This window comes from Nothoprocta perdicaria, unplaced genomic scaffold (genome assembly GCF_003342845.1).
Source record: "Nothoprocta perdicaria isolate Ctin4 unplaced genomic scaffold, notPer1 scaffold_376, whole genome shotgun sequence".
Classification (NCBI taxonomy): domain Eukaryota; kingdom Metazoa; phylum Chordata; class Aves; order Tinamiformes; family Tinamidae; genus Nothoprocta; species Nothoprocta perdicaria.
The window spans coordinates 415062-427575 of record NW_020455617.1 but is presented as its reverse complement, the minus strand read 5'-3'; the positions used below and the strand labels follow the sequence as shown (position 1 = coordinate 427575).

The following is a 12514-nucleotide window of genomic DNA, read 5'->3' as shown; positions in this document are numbered from 1 at the left end:
GCTCAAATCCCTTCTTTTGAAGGCTTAAACCCACCTCGGCCCGCAATGCAAGATTTGAGAAATTCCTCTAAAAGCCCTTCTCACATTTCACCTCAGAAGGCACCATCAATTGGCCGTCCAAGTTTGTTTTCAACTTGCTGTCACGGCCCCGTAACGCCGCCAGCAGCAACTGATGACCCTGCACGTCCCTTACCGTAGTTTTGCAGCAATTCCTCCTTAGTGGACACAATCAGGGAGCGGTCTTTGGCCGAGAGGACGATGGCCAGGCAGACGTAATGCTGCTCCGAGGAGTTGGCGCGGCGCACGACCGTGAGCAGCCGCACCGGGTGGCTGCTGGGGGCTGCACTGAAGTGCTCGATGCAGAACCAAGTGGAGTAGCTCAGGCCAGACGGTGGCGGGAAAAATCTTTCACCTAAGAACAAAAATTCAAGCCCCTTTTAGTTCGAGGAGCTGTCGCTGGGCAGACCCGTGTGTTGCTGGTGTTCCAACCAGCTTGCGCTCGAGCTTTCAGTCCTGCGTCTCTGAGTGAWGCTTGGATTTAAAATACAATCACATAAAGCGAGCTCACAGTGGTTTCCTCCCAAACTCAGTAAAGCAAAAATTGCACACTATTCCCTCCTATATTAAAACCAGAATATAGCCCTCAAGATGGACTTTTTCAGAACACCTCAGTTTCAATCCTTCAAACAAAACCCAAGAAATGGATATGGAAATGGTTAACATCCTGACAAGCTGTTTTTTCCTCCATGGGTGTAACTCAATTTGCATCCCCATGGGGACCACTGAAGTATTTCATAACAACAGTGAGCAGCGAGAGAGTGTCCCAGCCTTTGCTGAAGTAGGACTCTCTCCCCACACACCTAAATCCATCTGATAGCCCAGGGTGCTCAAGGATGCAAAAAGCTCTGGGTTCAGAGCATCCAGTGCCAGCCTATCACTTCTGCATTAACAAAGAAATGTAACAGAAATCATCAYCGTGCTGGTAAGAGCCACACTTGAGCACTTACCGGTCCCGATTCCGCTGACAACTGCGCCATCCACAAGCCCTGTTGTGACTGCATTATTTGTAGGTGCGTTGTGGGGAGCCAGACTTGGCAAGAACAGACAGCTGAGAAAGAAAGCACCAGGAATACGTCAGAGTTCATGAAAGCTGACAGAGCCAGAGTCTGATGCAAACAAGATACAGTCTCGAAGAATATCCTGTTTGCAAGCCACCACTCTCCTTGACTGTATGTGTTGATGCAAAGTGGAAATGTAATCTCAGGAGCTTTCCTGGTTTTCCTGGTTAAGTTGCCTTCAGTGCAAAGAGCTTTGGCAGCAGATCTCTTTGGCTCTGTAGCATAAACATGTTCCCTTTTGGACCACCATCATTGGTTAAAGCCTTTGAGATGTTCTAAAGTATCCTGAAGCCTGGATGAGTTAAACACTCAAAAGGTTTGATACAATGGTTTTATGATAAGTATGTGTACTCTCACAGTGATGTCCTAAGTCCTTACGAGAGCCATTGGTGGTTTTGACCTCCCAAAAATSGATATAAGGAGTGCCAGGTATCAGGTGATATAAAAGGCACAGATGGTTTCAGTGACCACCCTACGGAGGATGGATTGAACTCCACCAAAGTCCTCTTTTGAGTTTGGCTTTAACCTCATTTCTGCTTTGCCCACCTCCTCCAAACGTTTTAAGTGAATTTCAGTGCATTTGTGCTATTCAAGTGCTGAACATGAACCCCAGCAACCGTTACTTTTCTGCAAGACTACATTAGTGTCCTCCCAATTCCGAAACAGCCTTAAACATGTGCATGACAACCAGATCTGAGAGGGCAATACATTTGCTCACATAAGCACTTACATCTTCACACTTAACAAGCCACCAGCGGTTTCAAGTCCCTAATTACAATGAACRGAAATTCACGTGGCATCAAGCATTCCATCTCTAAACCAAATAATCTATTTTCAGATCGAAAGCTTCTCCTTGCAGGCGCTCATGTGAAAGAAGCGAGGCACGAAGCGTCGCGCGGAGCGCTGCGCTCTCGCAGAGCGCTGCGGGACCTTACCCGAACCCTTCGAGAGAGGTGTCAAATTCGATGAAGGCAGGAGTGACCGATGATCCGTGAAGCCTGATATCATGGGGGGTAGTCATGGAGACCAGGCACTTCACTCTCGTCAGGGGCACGGTGCTCCCTTCTGCCGGCTTCAGCAGGCTCTTGCTTATCCGGTAGTGGTTGTCTTCGTGCAAGCTGAACACGTTGTCAGAACCGAGGCCCTCCATGGAGGTCACCATGCTGTCTACGGTAGGAACCGAGAAAAACCAGCAGCATTAAAGCAGGGAGGGCCTTGCAGGCCACACACTTGGATTTTTAAGGGCTAGAGGAGATTGTTAAACAGGCATCAACAAGTTCAGCCTCTCAGTGAGATGATGAGGTGGGAAGCATTGCTCTGATTTTGAAGATGTTCAGCTAGGCAGGGGAAAATTAATGTCTTGGGCAAGATTTCACCGAAAGGCCATGGTAAAGCCAAAAACTCAGTCAAAGAAACATCACCTAACACATGGAAAAGGCCCCTTTTTGCATAACCCTTGTTTGGGTGCATTTCTGTTGTGCAGGAATGCACAACAGTGTGCTAATTTTCCCTATTAGACAGGAAAAAACTCTGATTCTTTTTTTTCAGAGGCACTAAGTCTGAACTAAAACCTGCAGAGCAAGCTGAAAGCCTCAGTAAGCTCAGCTTAGTAAATTCCTTGTGCTAAATTGCAAATTGAACCTGGTGACACAACACATTCAATCCTTTCTACATGAGAGATATAGGATCAAGTATGAGAGCTGTATAGACTGGGACTAGAGTGAAGGGATTTGATGGCTGTAATTTAACCTCATCCAAGACACTTTCTAAAAAGCTTTCCAATACTTCAAATGTTTCAATTAAAATGTTTTTAACAGTATGCTACAACTAGACAGATGACAAGGAGTTTATATCTTCAAATATCATTTGTAGATATGGAAATTTAGTAGCTGTATTATAATTTACTTTCTTACACTACATTAACAGCTGTTCAAGCTCTACAATTAAGGGATAATAACAGAAAAAAAAGCGAGTCTGGAAAACACTGACTGGAGGAATGTACTTATATTAAACTCAAGAAGAATCCTCTGACAGATGTTGAGCCCAATTTATCAGATTGATTCCTTAAAGACCTGGAGAACAGTCACCTCTTCTAGGGTGGTAATCCTAGCTGATGAGTAATTCCAGTATGAGGAATGTATATGTGGCTGACATGCACATCCATGGATGAACTTGCACAAGAGGATACCACACAAAGAGGCAAAAGAAATTTTCACACTGTGCATATATCCCTAATTTAAATAGTGAATATTCTGCCAAAGCAAACTGTGAATGCCTTCTAGCAGTGTTAATTACACAATTAAAACTAAAGTTTATATACAGCAGAGCTGATTTGGGGCTTTTTTTTTTTTTTTTTTTTTTTTTTAAACTAACAATGCGTAACCCTGTCCTTTTTCTTCAAAATTTTCAGGTTACAGTGTGATTATAGTTAAATCCAGGCCTCTCACATTGTATTAAAGATTTAAAGTATATCAAGAACATATTGAAAGCAATGAGGAAAATACTGTCAAATAATTATCATGACAAATTAATAAATGAAGAGCAAATTCCTGAACTTCATAATTAGAAGTGRAGCTACTAGCTTCAAATTTTATCTCTTTTTGGGTAAGAGAATTATTACATTGAGATATTTTCCCAATTTTTAAAGTTTTCCTCCTATCAATAAAGTTCTTATTTTTATTTCATCAGTAGGGATGTTAACAACTGCACGGATTCTTATTCTAGTGACAACACATGAAATTATGATAAATTGTAGGAATCTGSGTTATTTTATTGGCCACTTTATTAAATCTATGACAGAGCCTGTGAATCAAACCTAAAGAGATCCAATGCCATCTGACGTGCACGTGGAATATCTGAAAGTAATATTCTTTCTAAAAACATAGCTGTATATTCTATTAAAGWCTCAAAAGCTATTAGTCTATTTAATTATTGTGTTTAATTGCTACTCTTCCGAAAATTAGAAATTCCAGCTATCTCACTGGTTGAGTACTCTYAAATAGAAGCATTATGTGCCCTCTGCATTTAGACTTCTTTCTAAGCCAGGCTGCTCTGATTATTTCACACAAACACAAAGTTGGGGGAGGAATTTAGGTCTTTCGGGGAGCTTATCTACACATTTTTATGAAATACGCAATTGTGGGCAGTGAAACTTTTAAATGGGATTTTAGCACTTAAGCACTTACTTCGCATTTCTGGTTCAAAGCTCAGCGAGCTGGGCTTGTGCACCCGATACTGCTTCAATAGCTTCTTGTCCCAAGCTCCGCAATTCAAGGGATTTCCCAGGCGTAAAAATTCCCTAAGTAAGAGAATAGAAAAAACACACCACACATCAAATGACCTATTTGTATTCCCTAGAATGACATCAAAACTAACACTATATTTTAAAAAGCTCTCTTTGAAAAAAGTTCATTCATTCAGAACCATTTCGTTTTTGAAGACACACGATAGAAATTTGACTTTTTAACTATCAAACACCCAAGTTCCAGTGGGAGCTAGGCTGGAYATCAGGCTTTGCAGTGAGATTGTTACTTTCTGCAGGAAAATATCCAGAGAAGCTTGCCCATGCATGCACGTCAAGTTAAGCTCACCTGGAAAGGCAGGACAGAGCCTGAAGGGAGCAAGTGGCCCCGACATTGTTTTGTCAGAGTGCCCAGCTTTAATAGAAGGATGGTTTCATGGCTGCCAATATCTGTATCTGGAGATTCCTGCCCCACCAATGTCTACACTCAAGGAAGTGTCGAGACTATCTGCTGGTTGCAGAATCATTTCTGGTACTGAAGGGAACTGACAAACTGTCCTCTCTAGCACTAAGGCTGCAAATCAGCCTGTCAAAAATCCACAAAAGATTTTCAACTATTCACAGAAAAGTTATCTTACAAGAAAACTTGCTTCTAACTGGGCCAGACGGTACTATCAAAGTGTAAGAGGAAGGCAGGCAACCCCAAATTCCTCCCCAAAGGTTTGAATTTTCAGACGTTCTTTGCAACATCCTCCCATTTCCTGCACACAATTATAGTACTAGATAAAACAGCCGGCCTGAACTTTTCCCAATCGGAGGTATTTGCTGTTGCACAGAAACATCTAGGAATCTGTTGTGTTCTATGACAACGTTTAAAGCTGTCACTTTTGCTCTTCCTGACAACGTAGCCAGGAGCTGCCCTTCCGCCAGCCTTGCAAGACTCGCAGGAAGGAAGGGAGCATCCAGCTTGAGRAAAACCTCTGTGGAAGCAAACAACCACCGCTCACCCGGCTTCTCCTCAACCTCCCAACACCTCCAAGGTTACAGGCCAAGGAGCAGAAGCAAGACTGCCTATTTTGGGAGAAATAAGACAGGATTCTGGGCAAATGCTCTCACGAAAGGTCACTTTGGCTCTCTAACAGGCTATTGACAAAGAGGGTAGGAGGGTGGGGAGCGCGCCAGGGTTCGGGCACAGGGTTCCTCACCTGAGCACCATGGGCTGCAGGGCCTGCGACGCCAGCCGCTCGAACATGCGCTGCAGCGGCGGGTGCAGCGAGTGGTCCTCGTCGGCGAGCGCGGCGCTGCAGCGCTGCAGGAGCCGCGCGTGCAGCCCGGCCTCGCACATCACCTGCTGGTTCCGCTCCGCRTGCACCAGGCTCTGCAGGACGTTGGCCACCGCCAGCTGGAGATCCAGCGCGTGCTGGAAAACACGGCGCGGGGGGAAAAGGGCAAGCGGTCACTCGCGGGTGGGCAAGACAGAAAGATCACCCTTAAGCAAAATGATGTGAAACGAGTTGCCATTAGCATTAAATACACATAATGTGTTGTGCTTTATCGTGTGTGCAGGAGAGCAGTGAAGGGTATCGTGTTGGGAGCAGTGAAGGAAACATCCAATCCTTTATAAAAAAACAACCCAGTGCAGTGGTTTTGCTCCCAGAACAGTACACAGCAGGTAGGGTAGTTGGCCATATTGCAGTTATTTCCAACAGAGTGTGTGGGTGTGTGTGTGTGTGTGTGTGTGTGTGTGTGTGTGTGCGCGCGCGCGACAAGGAGCAACAACAAGCTGTGCTAAGCAATCCAATGTCCTCCTTGTACTGTGTGCAAGATCTGATACGTGAGCAAGCACCAGAATTCAGCACAACGCTTGGCAAACACTTCTGACAGCCACTGCAGGCACTTCTTTGAGTTTACACATTGCTGCCAGCAAGTCAAAAAATAATAAGGACCCCAAAGCCTGTGAAATACAGTGGTTTATATCAGGTGCTTCTCTATACAACCAGTTATTCACTTGGTTACTCTGTTCTGTGAAACATATCAGCTGGTCATTATAAAATCCAAGTGCAGGGTGTCTTCCTAGCCATTCTTTTCCCCCGTTACTTTCCAAGTTTAAGATTTTTTGCCTACTTCTGGCTGGGTGGTTGATCCAACGGAGGCGAGAAGATCGAGCATCGCAAGCATAGCACCAGGGTGGATAATAACCGCCTCAGAGCTGTGCAGGGATGCAGCTCCTGTCTGGAGTTTCACGTCAGCAATGTTTTTCTGAGGGTAAACAGGAGGTGTTGAGACAGAGTGATACGCATGCCTGCAAGAAAGAAAGGATAACAAAACAGACAAGCAAAAAAAATATCAACAAGTTATAAAGCTCATCCAGTATCAGCTTTGCACTTTTCAAACAGCTGCTGCAAGTTGGACCAACATTATTCCCCTCTCCTCTCCTGAAACACACCACATGCTTTCCTCTTCTCAAATCTGTTCTTGGGTATCTTTGCTCTAAGACAAGCTGAAAGGACCTGCACTGGTCCTTACACGCTTAGTGCAAAAACATCCGCAGTGTAAAAAGCTTAAAATTCTCCTTTACCCCCTTCCTCTTTTTCCTTTTCACTAATGTAGCAACATACAGGTGATAGAAGTGCAGCCTACCACCATTCCCGTTATGTGGGACATACTCCGCTTCAAATATGTTTCTCTCCATTTGCCCTTCATCACCTATCCCAAATCCACGGACAATCTTTGAGAATACAGCGTTTGTCTCAGTGTGGACTCATGCCAGCAGCCCACGTGCTCTCAGCCTTTCACTGCCTCTGCCAGCAATTTAAATCCACATTAAGTTGCCTCAGTCCGAGCTAGGGAAAGAGGCTCTGATGCTTTGGCATCGAGGCTGCCGCTTGCACCAACAGCCCTCAAAGTGCCTCGCATTTTAGCAAAGCTCCCAGCAGCATCAGCTGGACGAGAAAAGTCTTTCAGCTACACATTCAACTTGTTAAGCTGAATATAAGCACAAATGTAAGCTTTCCTAAAAGCAGTTTAAGAGCAAATATACCTCAGAGACCTCAAATGTTCATGCTCACCACAAAAAAGAATATTTAATTTCCCATACGTGCCTGGCTTTAAGAACAAAAACAGGAATTTCATGAAACAATTTTCCTGAAGGTCAAATATTGGTCCTATTTTACCAAAAAAAAAAAAAAAAAGAATACTTTTAAAAAGAGRTTTCTTCAGATCAGGCCAACAAGACTTTTCCTCTCCCACTCTCAGTCACCAAGACCTCCCTTCAAGAGCACTAAGAGTCAAAGAGCCTCTGTGCTTTGACATTAAGTGATCTGATCAGGAAAGAARAACAGGATGCTCTCTACAACATCAATCTTCCAAACTTTTCTAGCAGACTTCATGCTTGAAATACCTCATGCRTTGAGGAAAGCTCAGCTTTATTTTMTAAATTAAATAAAATTAAGAAGAGCAGAACAACTGGCAGGACTGCAGCAGAAGTTATCCCAATCCCTCTATCTTRACATATACACTGAAAAAGGGGCATCTTTTTTGGATGCATCCCAGCAATAGCACTCTAGCAAGTATTTTTTTCCTCTATATTCTAAGAAAACTGCTACCTCTTTACAGCATCAAAGTCTCAAGGCAAGTTTTAAGTGTAGGATTTAAGAATGAAGTATTAAGGCAGAGGATTCTAAGTATTCTTTTTTTATTTAAGCAAGTTCTTCAATCTTATGAAATGCTACGCTGGAAGAAACTGTTAAAGAACTGACTTGCACCAACTTTTAAGTGCAAATTATACATCTGCGTGTCCTAATCCGGGGTATCAAATTCACTTCCTCAAGTAAACCTTGCYGTTGCAACACACTTATGCAGAAGGAGCCTGATGAGACCCATTTCTCCGCGTGATTCAGCAGCRAGCGCCTGATCCCGGCCTTGTACGGCCTGCGCTGCAGCATCACACACAGAGCTGCCAGGGAATACACTCCAGCTGAAGCAATTTGGGGTTCTTTCCTACAGAAAAACTACGAAATTTTCCTACAGAAAATTTCCTACTATTTTCCTACAGAAAAGCAATGTCCCACGAGCAAGCATGCTGTTTGGATGATTCGCACATCCCTTCAAGATATCCCAACTTCCCTATTTATTTCTTCACATAAGCAGTCCTTGTGCCAAAGCCACAAAAACAACCGGCTCAAAAATATTTGCTAGTCTGGGAAAAGAATCTGGATCTTATAAAGTYCTGCCGAAATATGCATCACATGTTATAGGTTTGTACTGCAGTGCAGAACTTGCATAAATTTCACTTACACACTTACATATTTTTCTGTTTCTATTTTTTTTTGTATTCTCTAGGGGAGAGGAAAGGAAGTAGCAGACAACAGGAAAAGGCCACATGTCATGGGGCAACCCATGTATCATTCTAATTTAAAGCAAAACAAAACAGAAAACCTTTCAAATCCAAATTGCATCATCAAGCCCAAAGCGGGAGGTGAAAAACGACACTGGCTTTAGCTGGGAGAAATAAATAAGCCCCTATAAGTATCGTTCTCCAAGAGTGATCACCATGCAAGCTTTAAAATACTTTCAGCTTTTATTTTTTTACCCAAAGTGACAGTTATGTTCTAGTCTCCCTTTTAGCCTATTAGGCCCAAAGCCTCCTCTGGAGGAAAATAGAGAGATGAGGATGCTCTGTCAAGGCAGATTTTCTTCTAGAATTAACAGCAGCCAAAGCAGGGGCAGAGCTCCAGTTCTTAAATGACACGGGGAGGTGAGAGAACATTGCATCCTGTATAACACCAGGAAAAAACCTGCATGCTCTAACCCCACCTGTGCTGCAGAAGTCTTTCTTACTCCTCCTATTTACACATTTACTGTGCAATATTCCTTGGGAAAATACAAGTTCAGAGAGAGGTAGAGAGCGAGAAAAATCTCAGGGTCTCTGCTCATGCAGAGCTGTTCTGAAGCACACGTATGAAAACCAGAACCTGGCCCTTTTGGTTTATAAAAGCAACGTGTGGGCACACGTGTTGCCTTGCGGTTTTAGGCAAATGCCACAGAGCTTCCCCCTGGGGATCCATCATCTGAGTCACAAGGGGCAACTGGGGAGACTCGGGGCCAGGAAAGAGGAGGAGGCAGAAAAGAAAGAGAGGTGGGAACGCTGCTCTCCAAAGAGGCATCTTTATGAGGCTAAAAAACAGGGGAAAAAAAACCCCAAAACTAAATTTGGATAGCACCCATTCTGTCTTAACAATTTTTTTTTAAAGTACATAGCCTGCTACTACCCATTCTTTAAAAGAAAAACTGCATTTCGCTATTAGAACAGCCCAAAAGAGGAAGCCTAATGCATTTATACACACATATGCATCCACATATATTTAGGTATACATGCATTAAATTAATAGGCTGGTGCTCTGTCACTCACGGTGGCCCTGTACCAGCCTGTGCTTGGCTGATTAATGCATTAAATGCATTCTGCTGCCAGTAAAGTTTGGCAGATCTCTGCATTCGGGGAGCACAGGGAGCCTGAGCAGGGCTAGGCATAACGTTGGCTGTTGTTATTTCTGCCAAACCTGGAGAAAACCTTCACAGGAAGGGCCGCTTTCTTTCCAGTTTGCTCAGTGGAAGCGAGAGAAGAGGAGCTTGGAACCTTCACTTAATTTARTGTGTCCCCATGCTATTTGCTAGTACCGACAGGTTCGTCCTTATTTTTGTATTCTGTGCAAGTATTAACAACTGAGCACCTTACAAGCCATTAACCTTCAGACTAAAAGCAAATACCCCTTTGTATTTATTTTATGCAATAAAGACACAAGGCAACATGCACACCTTGAAAAGAAAAACAAAACACCAACTTGAGAGAAAAAAAAATAAGAATGAAGAGACACAACAGAGAGAGAAAGCAGAAGCAAGACGAGCTTCTCTTAAAAGGGTCGGTACCTTTTCCTGGACAAAGCTGGCGTTCCCCAAGGAGAGGGGAGAGAAGTCTCATTTGTCAGGCAAGGAGGAATCTGCTCTGCACGACTACAGACAAAACAGACAGGGGTGGGACAGAGAGGTTAGAGAAGAAACCAGAGGCGAGAAGCTTGTTAGTTTTACACCAACCACCACCAGCAAACCTCTTTTGTAAGAGGATCCCTGTTTCAGAAACAAGGCAGGCGACGAGGAGCCCTGCTGAGCAATGCAAAGCGGGCGCCGGGCGCGCGCACGGCTCCGCACTCGGCGGAGGGCTGGTGCTAACGAGCCCAGAGCCCAACAGAATCACTGTTTTGCTGCTAAATGGCAGAAATCACGGCGAGAAATTAAAGCCCGAGCAAATCAGCTCGACCAGCGTAGGTTAGAAATAAAATCAATGTTAAGTCCACAAAAAAACATGACTTAGGAAAGAGGGGAGAACATGGTCACTAAAGATGACAGCAAAGAAGGGCAATGAATGAGGTTGCTCATGCAGCAGCTCTAGGACATTTACTCACCCCATTCTTGCTTCTTCATACTCTACTGCTAGACACTGTTATGGTTTTGATTTTATAAGATGTACAACATATTCTTAATACCTTTTTCCTTCCCTCAAATTGAATGCCAATGATATTTTTAAATGAGACGAGGCAAATCAATTCCCTGTGAGTGTGAGCTACCTTCAAACATAAGCCCAAACTCCAATATGCTTACCTATAATTTCTAACAAAAAAAAGACTACTTGCATTTTACAAGCTAAATGGGAATTTAAAGAGGCCTATCCACTTAAAAAACCTAAAAAACAAAAAATCAGTTTACTTGGACATTACCTAAGGATTTGTCTTAAAATTCCATATTAAAGAACAACACAAATTATGAGCTGATGCTGATTTCTTTTTTTTTTTCAGTTGACTGAAGATGCACAAAAACCTCTAGTTCTGTAGGATAAGGCAAGCAGACTGGCCGGCCCTCAAGCAACCTGTTGCCTAAACACATCAAATATAATCATAAATAGCCACCTCTATCTTGATATCATGCTGAAAACACTGAGCAGAGGGAATATTGCATATCCCTGAGAGCACCTCTACCCTAGCACAATATTTGGTCASATGCGGACACCTTAGTTCTGTGGGTGAATGAAAGGAACAAAGAAATACATTAAGGTGGAAATACTAAAGCTTGCAATGAACACATTCCAAAGAAAATACTGGAGAACATTAGTGGGGAAAAAAAAGGCCCATACCTGTCAAAGGAATCTGTTGCTACTTTGTAGAGGTAAATGAAAAGTTTGCTGCAGTGTCGCAGCGTGGGTGACACCGAATCCAGGGATATTAGGTCATCCTCCAACAGTCTTTGAAACAGCTGCGTGTTTGAAGGGAAGACATTCAAGGGACTTATCTTCCGAGAGTCGGAGAAGCAGCCAAGCAARCGAACGGCATCTGCCAGCTTCTCATACTGGATCTCTGTTTTGAAGAAGTGCGAGTTGGCCGGCTCGTAGCGCATGGCCGCCGTCAGCGTGCAGAACACCGTGTGAAGCAGCTCGAACACTTGATTCTGGTTCACTTTCTCCCAGCCGTTCTTCGGGGGCGAGCACAAGGATCTCTCCATGGCGACGAGCAAAGATGTGACATACACAAAGCCGCCGACTTTCCTGAAAACCGTTCTGGTGCGGTGGCTTTCTCTCAACACTGCCAGTAGGGCCTAGGGACAAAAAGAGAARGAAATGAAAAAGAAATAAGGAAAAAAAGAAAAACTCAGCAGCATTACCAATACCTTGAAAAACGGGAACTCTGCTTGGTACGCTGGCAAAATGATTATTCACATTTGTCAGAATTTGGTAATGCCTAAAGTCTCCAAAGATCAACATATCAAGGACTTCAAGAGCCCACATTCCCAAGAGTTAACAAAACGAACAACGGGTGGAGAAGCAATATCTGTAATTAAGAAACAGGAAAGCAAGTTGATAAATGACCTGCTAACAGAAAACCTGGGCAAAGTCTACAGTACAGGTAGACTTGTAAGAAAGGATCCCCCAAATAATTCTCTTAGCGATAAGGCAAAGAATACAGGGATTGGAGAGCAAACTGCTCTGCCATCCTACCTCACAAACAATTCACATCCCAACTGGGCAAATGACTGTAGAAACAAGACATCTTTAGCATTTAAAATCTCAGCATTTAAAATATCTTAAATCTATGGGAGAAAGCTAAAAATT

The 12514-nt window shown here is 43.5% G+C and overlaps 1 protein-coding gene across 1 annotated transcript in view; it reads right to left on the bottom strand.

The window, feature by feature from the left end:
• Positions 1-12514, bottom strand: part of WDFY3 (WD repeat and FYVE domain containing 3) — an 84677-nt gene that overhangs the window by 48898 nt on the left and 23265 nt on the right. Inside the window, exons 11-18 of the mRNA XM_026044677.1 lie at positions 11543-12000; positions 10285-10368; positions 6484-6661; positions 5565-5779; positions 4304-4416; positions 2054-2285; positions 1008-1108; positions 194-412 (exon numbers count right to left, since the gene is read on the bottom strand). Of these exons, the coding sequence (XP_025900462.1) occupies positions 194-412; positions 1008-1108; positions 2054-2285; positions 4304-4416; positions 5565-5779; positions 6484-6661; positions 10285-10368; positions 11543-12000 (1600 nt within the window). The remainder of the gene's footprint in view (positions 1-193; positions 413-1007; positions 1109-2053; positions 2286-4303; positions 4417-5564; positions 5780-6483; positions 6662-10284; positions 10369-11542; positions 12001-12514) is intronic.